General features: G+C 59.0%; 1 protein-coding gene across 2 annotated transcripts in view; it reads right to left on the bottom strand.

The window, feature by feature from the left end:
• The window catches only part of PIK3R2 (phosphoinositide-3-kinase regulatory subunit 2), a 33,327-nt gene that overhangs the window by 8,559 nt on the left and 12,110 nt on the right, over positions 1-12,658 (bottom strand). Inside the window, exons 2-4 of one of the 2 annotated variants that reach the window (XM_039515339.1) lie at positions 8,371-9,115; positions 941-1,033; positions 206-268 (exon numbers count right to left, since the gene is read on the bottom strand). In XM_039515339.1, the coding sequence (XP_039371273.1) occupies positions 206-268; positions 941-1,033; positions 8,371-8,710 (496 nt within the window). In that variant the 5' untranslated portion in view covers positions 8,711-9,115. Of the gene's footprint in view, positions 1-205; positions 269-940; positions 1,034-1,559; positions 1,672-8,370; positions 9,116-12,658 lie in introns of those variants that run through there. The other variant, XM_039515340.1, reaches the window with a different exon arrangement.

Here is a 12,658-nt window from a genome sequence, read left to right as displayed (position 1 = left end):
CTTGCTGGCTTCCCTTACGTGCAGTAACACCAACACAGCAAGATGGGCCTGTCCTCTCCCATGCAGCCGGCTGCTGGGGAGTTACGACTCGCTGAGGACAGAAGACGAGCTTGGCCTGGATTTCATTACTGCTGGCGCTGTCACATCCACTAATCTCATCCATCTGACCCAGCTCGCCTCCCCTCTGTACAGAACTGGTTCTTACCGGTCTTCAGTGCTTGTCTCAACTCCGAGCCAGCCGTCCTGTATAACATCTCACTGTCTAAGCCTGTGGGAAGTGCAGGACAGTTTATGTTAGCTCTGTGAATAGAGGCAGCCACTTCAGCAGTGCTGAGAATCTCCGAGCTGCAGCCGCTGCAGTTATTAACTCAACAGAGCTGCAGCCCTGCGACGGGACGCTAGCTCCATTCCCTGCCCACCAGCCACGTCCTAGCAGATCAGGGCTTTAGTCACGTCAGCTGCGCCAGGGCTAACCAGCCTCCCATCAGGCTGTTTTAACAGACTCCAGAGAGAGCGTTTGCTGTTCCCCGAGGTGATGGCACAATCTGTTAGGTCCCTCACCACTAGGAAACCCAGCCTAAGTTCTGGCCTCCAAACAACTAGCCACCCACCAGCCCTGGACTAGCACAGGGTTCCTGGGCCAGTGGTTGCCAAGCTGGGCCAAGGGTCACTGCCTGGACCTGCTGCATATAGCTAGGCACATGGTCACAGTCCCATGGCGAGTTCACGCTGTGGTGGCACCAGCTGGACTGCCAGGGCACCGACCCGTCCTGGTAACGAGAAGCTGCCAGGCTGCCGGGGTGTCATGGCTCCCTGCCACCTGCTAGGCATTCCCAGCAGCTCAGCGGAGTAGCTGTGCCTGGAGGGAGCCTGGCAGAGAAGGGGTTAATAATGGACGTTGCGGGGCTCAGGACACCAATCCCCTCCCCTCCCCCCTCACCTTTCTTCTCAACGGCTTCCACCAGCCTCAGCAGAAGCGGGGGTGCGACTTCAGGGGGGGCGAACTGCTCCGCCAGGTCCGGGAGGAGCCATCCTGATGGAGAAAGCAGGGGAGAGCAGGCAGTTAGAGCCCACGTGGCACCCGACAGCCAGAGGGCTCTGCTGAGGCCACAGGGCTAATTCTGACTGCCTGGCTTGCTTCTAATCCACGGCACAGGCTTGGCGGGCCCACGGCCAGGCTGCCTCCCCACTGGGGAGAGCCAGCACCCAGGAGCAGGTCGGCAGCTGGCTCCTTCAGCAGGGACTCCGCAAGCCAAGGTGCCGCAGCCCACCCAGTGCCCTGGGGGCAAGCCCTGGAGAGAGGGAGCTTTTCATCCTGCCTGTCCAGGGCCTGGCACAACCAGGGCCTGATCCTGGCTGTCCTTGTGCTAGCAGCGAGCCAGGGCCTGGGAGGTGCCCCGCTGGCCGATGGAGACCTGACTGGGGCAGGGGGAGGAGAAAGAGGCCATATGGAGCCAGAGTTGCTCCAACCCCTTCCTGGCAGAGGGCAATGCTACAATTCTTTTGCAAGAAGGGCTATCATTTCCCGAAGCTCAGGCATTTAGGAAGCAGTGGTGCACCCCGCAACTGAACCGGACTGGACGCGACACTCAGAGGAACCAGCCCACCGAGTCGCCCACTGAGCACAGCCCAGGCTGGGCCTGGGTCAGACCCAGCTGCTCCCCAGGGTACGGTTTGTGTCTCTCCCGCTAGCCAGGGCTCACTGGTGGGAAGTTTTAAACTAGCAAAATTATGCAATGGCAGGAGGGAGGGGGACATTCTGGGGGAAGGATAAAACCCTCCCCTACTTCACTCCTTAGAGCCACCCGCCCTGCGAGCATTAACCCCGTCCCAGCCAAGGGGAAGAGAGACTCATGAACTCCTGCCAGACTGACCTGGCCAGGCACAGGAAGGGTTAACGCAGTATCCAAACCTTCCAGGCCCAGATCTAGGGCCTGCGGCTGCTAAGGGGGGCCTTGGCGGAACTGGGGGGGGGAGGAGCTGGCTGCAGGGAGCCAGGTTTAATCCTCAGATCCAGAGCGAATGCCATGTCAGCACATTCCTGCCCTTGATTGCTTGTTAAACATGGAAACTGGCCCTTTGCCTCCCCCAGGCAGCAGCGCCAGCGTCCCGGAAGGAGCTGCTACTCAGCACTCCCTGCAGAGACTCGGGCCCAGGTCCCCCCTCACCCTTCCCAGAGGCTGGAGGCTCAGTCAGGGGACCCCCCACCCCCCTGCCCTAACCGCAGATACCAATTGATCATATGCCTGCTACACACACCCAGGCTTGAAATCTAACCAGGCTGAGCTAGTTTGTGCAGGAGTTTTCTCCTCTGCTTTCTCTCTCTCTGCTCCAGGCTACGGCTGCGGCTGCACTGCAGGGTTCCAAGACTGTCCCTAACTCTGCTTCATGTCTGGACTGTAGCTCACAGGAGTCTGCCTCCAGCCTCCACACAGGTGCTGAGCAGGCGGGCCAGGAACCCCTGCTCGAGTGCTACACTCGGGCACATCAATTGCAATGCCTGCTGGGTACACAGAGGGGTCACATCATGCCAACTTGCCAGGACCCAGAGAACTGATGTCTGGCACCCTCCTCTTCAGTGAGGAAGCAGGGCCCACAGACATTTCAGGTCTCAGCGTGACACCCCCAAGCACGCTGGGCCCTGCAGTGTCTGCTGGACTGCCCGGCCCCTCAGAGACACAAGCAGAAGGCTGTTGAATCACAGGCCCCGTGGTTGCGTGGCAGAGCCATCCCAGGGCCAAACAGCGAGTTATTGTAGGGATTCGTCCTTCACATGGGCAGGGCTCTGTGCTGGGAACGAGGCTGGTCACAGATGAAGGACACAGTGACTATTTGGGAGCATGCCCATCGCAGTCACTGAGTCAGAACCAGGGTGTGTCAGGATGCTCGCCAGACCCGAACACACTTCCACAGGCTCCCAGCCCGTCCAGACCATGTGGGCTAGTGCTTGGCTTCACCCAGTCCGGTCCTGTTACGAGCTCTGTGAACGGTTCTCAGAGCTCTCTGGCCCCTCACTCCCGGACCTGGGACGCATCAGGGCTAGAAATGGGAGATTTGGAGCCATGGGAAAGGTGTAGGGCATTAAAGCACTGCCCCCCTTCCACACGCTGCGGGAACCAGCCCAGCCTCGGCCCTCGGGCCAGGGTCACTGGCAGTGCCAGACAAGCTAGTGGGTTCTGTGCATGAATGCTAAGCCAGGCCCATCAGTGTGCAGTCCAGACTGCAACCTGGGGCTGCTGCAGAGACGCTTCCAGGGCAAGGCCTCAGCTCCTCGCCTGTGAGATGCAGGCAGACCCAGCGACTCACCACACATTCCCGGCTACAAGCTCTCATGCTCAGGGCTGCATTCACTGGAGCTATGCAGGGTCACTGCCCTCCTGGGCACCATGGGCTCCCTGCATTCAGCTGACGCAGTCACCAGGTAGTTGCAGAGCTGCAGCGTCACCCCGAGCCGGCTGAGGACCTGCCTCCCGCAGCCATCAGCGCTGCTGCAAGGGCGGGGGGCACCTCCACATACAGTCCCTAGCCAGAAACGTTCACACTGCCTGCCAGGGCATAGCCACACCCGAGCCTGCTGAGCCCTGGCCTTCACCTGGCACAGGGCAGCTGCCACTTGTTGCCCATTTCAGACGCTGAGCCCTCGCCCCAGACCAGGAACGGCTTGTGACCCTTCAGTTTTAGGGCCAGGAGGGGGGAGAGAGGGGTAGCCCCCGACCATGCCCACTGTGTTCCCAGGAAAGGGGTCAGCGCAGCTCTCCCGTCACTCAGTACCGCGGCTCTGCAGGGCTCTTTGTAAGGGGCTAGTCCTGCCAGCTGCCTGTGGCAGAACGTGGGACAGGCAGAGACCAAGTGCCCGGGCTGGGCGGCACTAAGTGGGCTCTGGGGTGGTGACCCCAGGGGGGGCTGTGCTCTGCAGCCCCCAGCACCTGAACTCCTGGGACACCAACGGGTTCCCAGGAAGGCCCGTTACCCTCTGCTCTCCCAACGAGGACGCTGCCAACGGCGCCACTAGACCCGATACGCAGACTTCAAGAGTCCAATGCACCACAGAGACGTTTACTGGCACCTGACCATTTCCAAAGCTGCCGTGAATCTTGCAGGGACCCCACCACTCTGGGGCAGGCCCCAGGACTCAGGAGGCAGTGCTCACACAGTGTGCCTGGCGCTTTCTGCGATTCCAGTCCCCGAGGCTCCCAATCCCAGATGTGAGGGTGAGTGAAAAGCAAGGAGGGAGGGTTGCAGTGGGAGATCAGGCAGCACAAGGAGCCTTAAAGTAGGTGCACACAGCCCCCCAAAGGATCTCCCCTACTTGCATGGAGCTGGTGTAGGGGTTCTGCTCCAGCCCTCAGCATAGGGGGCATGGCCACAGTCTGCTGCATTGCAGCTTCCCCTAGGCACTATGGGGCCATGGAAAGCAGAGTGTAACTCAGAGCCCCCTCAGGGCTGCTCTGCTGGGGGTCGGGCCTTGCACAGCCATCGAATACATGGAGAGAGCGAAAGGCAGGTTAAAGATCCCATCCCCTGCTGAAGTGCAGGGATGGCGTCACTGGGAATCATGCCCAGGGGCTAAGCTTGGAGGGAAGCTCACCGAATGGCTTAGGAGCAGGGCTGCCCCACTGAGCCTGCTGGAGGTGCTCTAAGGCGGGCCGTGGATCAAGCTGCAGCACGGCTCAGGGCGGGAAGCCTACGGACTCTGGGGAGCTCGGCACAGCCCAGGCTGCTGCCGGGGAGAGGCAGAGCTGGTGCTGCCGCCGGACCTCGTAAGGCTCCCAGCGTTGCCGGCCCGGAAGGGCTCGGGAGGACGACAGTGCAGTCTCCACATGTGCCTGGCCTGGAACGTGCTGCTTCAGAAGGCAGCAGCCGCCTGCATCTCCGGGCTGGGGAGGGACCATGGCAGCTCACATGGCAGCAGCGGAAACATTCCCGGGCTGCCCTTTCCACAGGCGCCCTCGCAGACAGCAAACACCGGCTAAGCCCCCTTGCTCCGGGGGCTGCCCCTCACCCCAGATGCAGTGTGAAGAAAACAATCCCCTTATCTCCCTGCTGCCACCAAAGCTGCTGTGGCCGTGAGTGCAGCCCAACAGCAGAGTGCCTTTCACCCGAAGTCACTTATCCTCTCCCCACAGCCACGGCTCACACAGGCACACGGGGGTAAGGGGTTATCCACCCTGAGCCAGTGGCAGAGCTGGAACAGAACCCAGGAATCCTGGCTCCTAGTCCCCAGCCTCAGCCCGTCGCAGCACAATTACCAAGATGAGTAACGAGCAGACGACGGGGCATCCCCAGCGCAGCCACGACAGACCAATCCTACCACGGCCTCTTCCTAAAGAGGGATTTCGCACAAGATGTGTGTCTCAATCTCCAACCATTTGTCCCGCCCTGCTGGGCATAAAGTGCCCTCGCAAGTTTGAAATGAGTTTCCCTTGCAGATCTGCTCCCCAGGAATTCCTTTGCGGGGAGGAGGAGGTTATGAACGGCCCCTTTGGAGTGCAAGGGGAATTTCAGAGCTGCTTCCCCGGAACCTCCCTTCACCTTCCTGTCTCAACTCAAGTACAGCCCCATGCTGAGCTGTGGAGAGCAGCCAGCGCTCCCTGGAACCCGGCACACGCTCTCCTCCGGCAACAGGCTGGGGCCAGCCCCGAGGAGACGCGTCAGAGCGCTGGCTGAGTTCTGATCCCAAAGGGCCCAGCATTCCCCGTTCTGGAAGCACAGGCAGTGTTTCTGGCCCCTTTTCCTGCCAGGAGATGCCAGGAGTTTGGTCCCATCCATTCCTCCCCATCACACGGCACCAGCCACTGCCCCTGGGCTAACTGGCCCGAGCGCTCCTCCGCCAGGCCTCCTGGGTGCCAGGGAGGCCAGCACAACCCGACCTGGGCTGGAGGGGAGCCCTTGGACCTGCAGCTTGTGAGCAGGAGGAGTCGGGCCCAAGTCTTTCTGGCAGCTCGGCTGCCTGGCTCAAAGCCACCCCCCTGTAGGAGCATTTCCCCTCGCTGCACCCTCATGGGACCCCGCAGGGCACACGGCCACGCTGGGAGCGCCACCCCCAGCCCCACACAGCTATCCTCCCTCCCTAGCACACACCAAGATACAGGTTCTCCTGCCACCCCGAGCCGCACGGCCCCCTGCAGAACAGAAGCGCCTTCGAGGAAAGGGGCAGCACCCAGCGCACGGAAAGGCAGCGCTCCGAGGGTCAGCGGGAACCTGAATTCCTGCTGCAGTGCGTGTTCTCCCCCATGCCGCTCACTGCTCTGGGCGGGCCCACAGCTGCTCTCCTCCTTCCCCTCCTCACCCCACCTCCCCCCAACTGCACCCCCACCTTCCACCTTCCTTGTCCTTCTCCCTCCACACTGCTTCCCCCTCCCTGCTGGACCCTCGGCTGGACCCCCACCTTCCCCTCCTCCTCCTTCCCCATCCTCCTCCCCCCACACCGCCTTCCTCGTCCTCCTCCCCCCACACCGCCTTCCCCATCCTCCTCTCCTGCCCCACGGCTGACTGCACCTTCTCTGCTCCCCTCTGCCTCCACCAGACCCCGCCTCCCCCCATGCTTCAAGCCAGTATTTTTTTGTTTGACACATGAGAAGTGTTAAGATTTGCACAAACCACAGACTTGCGTTTTCCAGGCAGTTATTGGGTACTTGTATCACAGAAGCATCTGGGACCCTGTTGTCCCTCGACCTGGCCGGCTTCTCCCGAGGGAGGCAGAGTGGGTCACAGGTGCTCAGGGCCCAGGACCCACCCGCCAGCGACACACACCTGGGGGAAGCGCCCAGCCCTCCCAGCTGCCCAGCGCCTGGTGCAGCACAGCACTCGCTGGAGGAGGGGCCCAGCCCCAGGCACACGAGCAAGTCGCTCCGATTTGAAGAAATGCTTTTCCGGACAATGGCTGCTCTGGTCTTGCTCAGAGCCCATCCTGTGCGTCAGCAGGGCTGCCAGGCATGCAGTGCCCAGGGGGGGCGTCCCCACAACAGCCATGGGAGGACAGGCCATGAGGGGAAAGTCTGAATCTCTGACTCTGCCAGGGTATGAGAGAGAGAAACCCAGCTGGACAGGAAAGCTCTTAGCCCAGAACAGAGACTCCTCCCCGCCTCCAAACCCAAAGCTAAGTGGAGAGAGAATCCCAGAAGTGTAGCAATGTCAGGCTGGACAGGACCTCGAGTGGTCATCAGGTCTGGCCCCCTGCACGAAGCCCAGAGCCTCTCCCTGATCGGTATTTGTCCAGCCTATTCTTAAACCTCCAGTGAGGGGGATTCCACAACCCCCCGGCAGCCTGGTCCAGAGCTGAACGCCCTGCCAAAGGTTTTCTTAACATCTGACCTAAACCTCCCTGGCTGCAGATTAAGCCCATTACTTCTAGTCTTACCTCCAGCGGACACGGAGAACAACTGATCACCCTCCCTGTTAGAGCCGCCCTTCACACGGGGAAAACTTACCAGCCCCCCCCCCGAGTTTTCTGTTCTCTACACTGGACATGCCCCAGGTTTTTAACCCTTCCTCGTAAGTCAGGTTTCCTAAACCTTTTTTCATTTTTCCCATTTTCCTCCGGACTCTCTCCAATTTGTCCACATCTTTCCTAATGTGCAGTGCCCAGAACTGGACGCCGTGCTCAGTGCCGAGCAGAGATGAACAGAAAAACATCCTTCCCTGCTCTTGGCTAGCCACGGAGCAGCATGGTCAGGACATACAGCCCTGCACACCAGGGCATGCACAACACACCCACGCCCCAAGCGTGTCATCAGTCCTAGTGTGCAGGGCTCTCACCCAGACACAACACCGCGTGGGGCAAATGACATGCCGCCGAGGGGCTCGGAGGGCTGGCCGGCTGCACTGCACTTTGTGGTTGACCAAGTTCAAAGCCAGCTGAAAACCCTGGGGGGAATGGCTCCCGACGGGCTGGGCAGCGCACTCGGGACCGCCTGGCCAGAGAGGCTATTTAGCACCTGAGCCAGGGTGCACACGATGGCTCCTGCGGCTGGCAGGGGTTGCAGGCGCAGCAGCACTGGGATGGAGGGCGCTCCACCCGGACAGAAATCCATCCCAGGACTTGCATCTGACATAGCCCCCCTTGGATGCCTGCATCCCTCCGCCTGGCTGGGATTAGAGGCCATGGACCTCCCGCACAAGCAGCCCTGGAAGGCACAGCCTCAGTTTGCTAAGGGGGGCGGGGAAGGGGGTTGAGCACATGAGGACCTACAGCTGGGACTGGAACCCAGGAGTCCTGACCCCCGGCCTGCTGCTCTAGAGTACCCCACCCCCATAGCATGTTCCCCTCTCAACCCCACTGGAGAGGAGGAGCCTTCGCAGGCCAGGAGGCGTCAGAGAAGCTGTACTTCCTTATAGCTTCACCTTAGTGCTGGGCAGGGCAGGGCTTACCTTGCTCCAGCGCCTCCTGCATGCGGGAGGTGCTGGCCCCAGGAGTTGCTGGCAGGGGTCTCTGCACCCTGGGTCTGTGGGAAGGGAGGGAGATTTTCACAGGCCCAATGTACTCCACATAGGTGCCAGGGAAATCCCCTTTCTGCTTGGTGCGTTCATTGATGCCCGGGATCCACCCGATCTGGTTGGGCGTCTGCTCGTCTCCATCCTTGAAGCCCAGGGCCTGCAGGGCCCCTTTGCTCACCACCAGGATGTCCCCAGGGAGCAGGTCGATGTCCTCGTCACGCTCTTTGCAGTACTGGTAGAGCGCACGGTACTGAAAGCCCTCGGTGCTGCCCATCTCTGCTGCACAGGGCAGCTGGAGCCGGGCCCACTGCTCGAGACGTGGGGCGCAGGCTCAGGCGCGGCTCTCGCCCTGCACCATTCTTTGTGCGTTTACCATCTTTGCACAAGCCAGGACGAGCGAAGCCTGGTGAGGACGGCCCCGTGCACACTCAAGCTCCCGCACGCTGAAGTGCAGCCCCTTTTCCTTAACTTGAAGCCACGATTCAACCAAATTATGGAGCAGAGGGAGAATGCGACGAACATAATCCAGCACTCGTGACTGGGCATGCAGCAAAGAAAGGGGGCAGCTCAGGGCTCCGCAGTCCTAGGAGGGGGTAGGTGTCTCAGGGTCCGCAGGGCGAGGGGACGGTGTGTTTCCAGCAAAGCATGGCGTGTGCTGCTGCTTCTCTCTTCCCAGAGCCTGGAAAGGGAAAGAAAGAGGGTCTGTTACTTCATGGCCAAATGCCCAGAGCATGGCCCTTCCTGTCACGCCCTCTGCCTCCCGCCATGCTAATCACTTCAGTAAAACAAACCCCACCCACTAGGCAATCAGGTCAGTCCCTTATTGACACGTGGATCCCAAACACAGGAACATCAGAGCATGGGACTGACTTGATCCATAAACTGCAAAAGCATGAGAGAAGCCCCGGCTGGCTCACTGCAAGATCACCCTGCTCCCTGGGACTTACAACACCCAAGGAACTGCAAGATAAAGAGCTCACAGAGCCTTGTTTGCATGTCTGCAGTTTGCTCTCTTTGACAGCACTTTGCGGAAAGTAATTCATTGTTTTCCTGTTTGCAGGGTCTTTTACACAGCAACATTTACAAACAGCTAAAGGAGCCCTCCAGCCACCCAGAGCAGAACCTGACACCAATTTCCTTTTTGTGTTAAACTGAGTAAGTTTCACAAATGTCTGTTTTCCTGTGCGCTAAGAAATCTCTGGAGATCACCACCACGAAGGCCTGGCCTACACAGAAAAGTTCCATCGGCACAGCTACAGCAAACCTAACTCCCAGTGTAGACTGGACTGTGTCAACAGAAACATTCTTCCACTGACCACCTGGAGACTGATGGAAAAACCCCTCTCTCTACGCTAGGGTGCTGCACCACCCCAGCGGCAGGGCCCAGAGCGTAGACGTGGCTTAGGTCTGCACCTGGAGTCTACAGGCTCATCACATGCCTTGCAGCTGCCACACAGAAGAGGTTCAAAGATTAGAATGAAGCAAAATCGCTTCTGCTGCTGGATGCCTAGTGCAGGCGAGTGCCTGCGACCTGGTGCTGGGGGAGGGGGAGGGATTTTTCTTGGACAGAGGGAGGTGAGAGAGGGAGGGAGTTAGGAAGAAATGAATCGTTAACGCCCTCAACTCTACTCGAATTTAAGAGCCACCAGTTGCCTTTAAGCGATTCAAAAATACAAAGAGCAGGAGAATGTGGGGCCTGCCTGACCCAGAAAGCAGCCAAAAGGAACAAACTTTTACCAGCATTTTAATTTGGAGAGAAGGATGTCAATCATTTGAGTCCAGTGAAGAACTATGACATACCCCCCCACACACAGCGCTTTGACGTGCCCAAGCTTCCCATTTGGCTCAGCTTAGCTCGGGGTAAGATGCAGCATTTCTGCACGTCACGCAGCTGAATCAAAAACTACAGTGGCACTAGAATGTCTGCAGCTACCGAGAGCAGTTCAAACCGGAATTCCTCGAGTCTTTAACGTCTTTGGGAAGTCCGGATGCCATTCCTATTAGCTACTCAAGCTGCTTTTGAGAGGTCCCTGCCAGAAGCCATCTGACAATAGCTTCCTCTTCCTCTTGCTTCAGCCACCCTCAGGAGCATGCACACAACCTGGGCAGGGAGGTAAAGGCACAGTGCTGTGTAACTCTGGGGTGTTAGTATGGCCACTCTATTCAGCGAAGTTAACAGGAAAGCAACAGGACAGATCTAGATAAGCAGCTCTCAGCAGCTAAAGACAATGGGGAAGCTGTTAGCATCAAGGATCCTGCCTCTGCAAAGGCCGGTTTCGCCAAAGCTGGAAGCCTGCGCACAGAAGAACCCTAAAGGGTTAAAAGCCCCTCTCAGGCAAGGAAGCGAGGGCCTGCTTAGAGCCAGGCAACAGCTCCGTGTCCGGTCTGGAGGCTCCAAACTGCTTTGGTTCCAGCGAAGGGCCACGGTGCTTGGTCAGCGTATGAACCACTGGCTGCTCCCAGCGGGTCTCCGCCAGCCATCATGGGGGACTGCAGCCCAGGCCTGGGTGAGCCTGGCAGAATCGTGGGATCCCACCGCAAAGGGGGTGTGCTCCAGCTGGGAGGGGGCAGAGGGACAGCTACCCAGTAGGTGGGACAACTACTTGAGTCTGCATCAATGCATTTCCTGCCACAAGCTAAATGGAGCTAACCAGCTTCAAAGAGGCGTCCCTGGGTCCATGCTGGGGCTTGCACACATTAACTAAATTGGCTTTAAGCTGAATCGTAAGGAGTCAGAACAAAGCCTACAGGACCCACATGCTCTGCAAAGGGCACGCAGGAGCAGCCTGAAGCCAGCCACCTGCAGCCTGTTGGCGTATGGCAGCTGCAAACGTTTGCCCCAGATACCAGATACGCTGTGGCAGGGCTCATGGGCTGCAGCCAGCAGCATCCACACAGCTAAAGCACATTTCGCCCTTTAATTGCCATGCTCCACAAGGTAGCTTTGGCCCCCAGATGCTGTCCTGGGCAAGGGACTGGCCCCCATGTAGGGCTGCTGAGGTTTCTACCTTTTGAAGTAGTAACCTGGAGAGGGAGGACTCCTATCAGGGCCCATCCCTCCCTCCTAGTAGTGCAGGCTCCCTCCATTCCTAGGGGCCATCTTGAGCAGTGACAGGGCTCCCTGCCGTCCCACGGGATGTGACCTGGCACAGCTCCCATGCAGGACTCAGTGTCCAGTCTAAACTCCCCATCGATTGTCATCACATTTGTGCCGCTGCAGTGAGGTGAGGTTGCAGTGTGCCGGGCACTCAGCAAACACACAGTGACAATAACTGCCCCACACAGCTCGCACGCCGCCCCGAACAGCGCCTTCCCCTCAGCGGTGTTCACACACTTCTGATTTCTGTTCCCTTCGCTGCTGTTCTTAGTTAGCTCCTCCAGCCCCCAACCATCTGCACGGAGTCCAGTTCCTGCCAGGGTTCCAGATTTCACTGGCCCTCCGACCCCAGTTTCTGCCAAGTTCTCTTTGCAGACAGGAGCCACGCAGAGGCTTGGAGGCCTGCCCCAGAGGGTGTGCAGAATGGCTATGGTGCTGGCCCACGGCATTCCGGGCAGGAACCATCTCTTATACATGCACCTCCACCCCTCATTCTCCCTTCGCCCAGTGCCCAGCACAACAGAGCCCTGACCCTGCCTGAACCTGTAGGTGCTGCTGTACTACAGGAGCAGTGGAGACTGTGCGAGGTGCACTCGGATGGCACACGGACATCCCCGTCTCCATGGAGTCAGGCTGACAGCATTTGGAGCAGCACTTCTGAAGGTCACAGGAACCAGCCTGTTCTACAGCAAGCATCTGATTAGCCCCCAGCAGGAACCCAGCTAGCAAAAGCCAGGGCTATTTTTAGGACTAAACAAATGCTGCTGAGATGGAGGCACTAGGAGGCTCCTTCCCATAATTAGAAATTCACAGATTTTTTTAAAATTTGCCCTGCGAGGAAGCCATGTGTTTTTGCAGAGCTGCTACTGATCGAGAGAGATGGGTCTGTTTGGGGCTGGCCATTGGCCCCCAGCTGGGCCAGGTTAGTACAAAGGGACACGCAACAAATGACATGGTAACATCAAAGTGTCTGTCAGTTATCAAGCTCCTGGTGAGAGTAGGAAGCTCATTCTGGACCCACCAGAGTCCCGCTCAGGGTCAGGTTCGATCCCAGGAGCTGGTCAGACTGATGGGCCCCAGTCCCACGTCCACCCCTTACCATTTCCCCTTCAGGGTTCTGTGCTC

The sequence above is a fragment of the Mauremys reevesii genome, linkage group 26, assembly GCF_016161935.1.
Source record: "Mauremys reevesii isolate NIE-2019 linkage group 26, ASM1616193v1, whole genome shotgun sequence".
Taxonomy (NCBI): Eukaryota; Metazoa; Chordata; order Testudines; family Geoemydidae; genus Mauremys; species Mauremys reevesii.
This window is presented reverse-complemented; position numbering and strand designations above follow the sequence as displayed.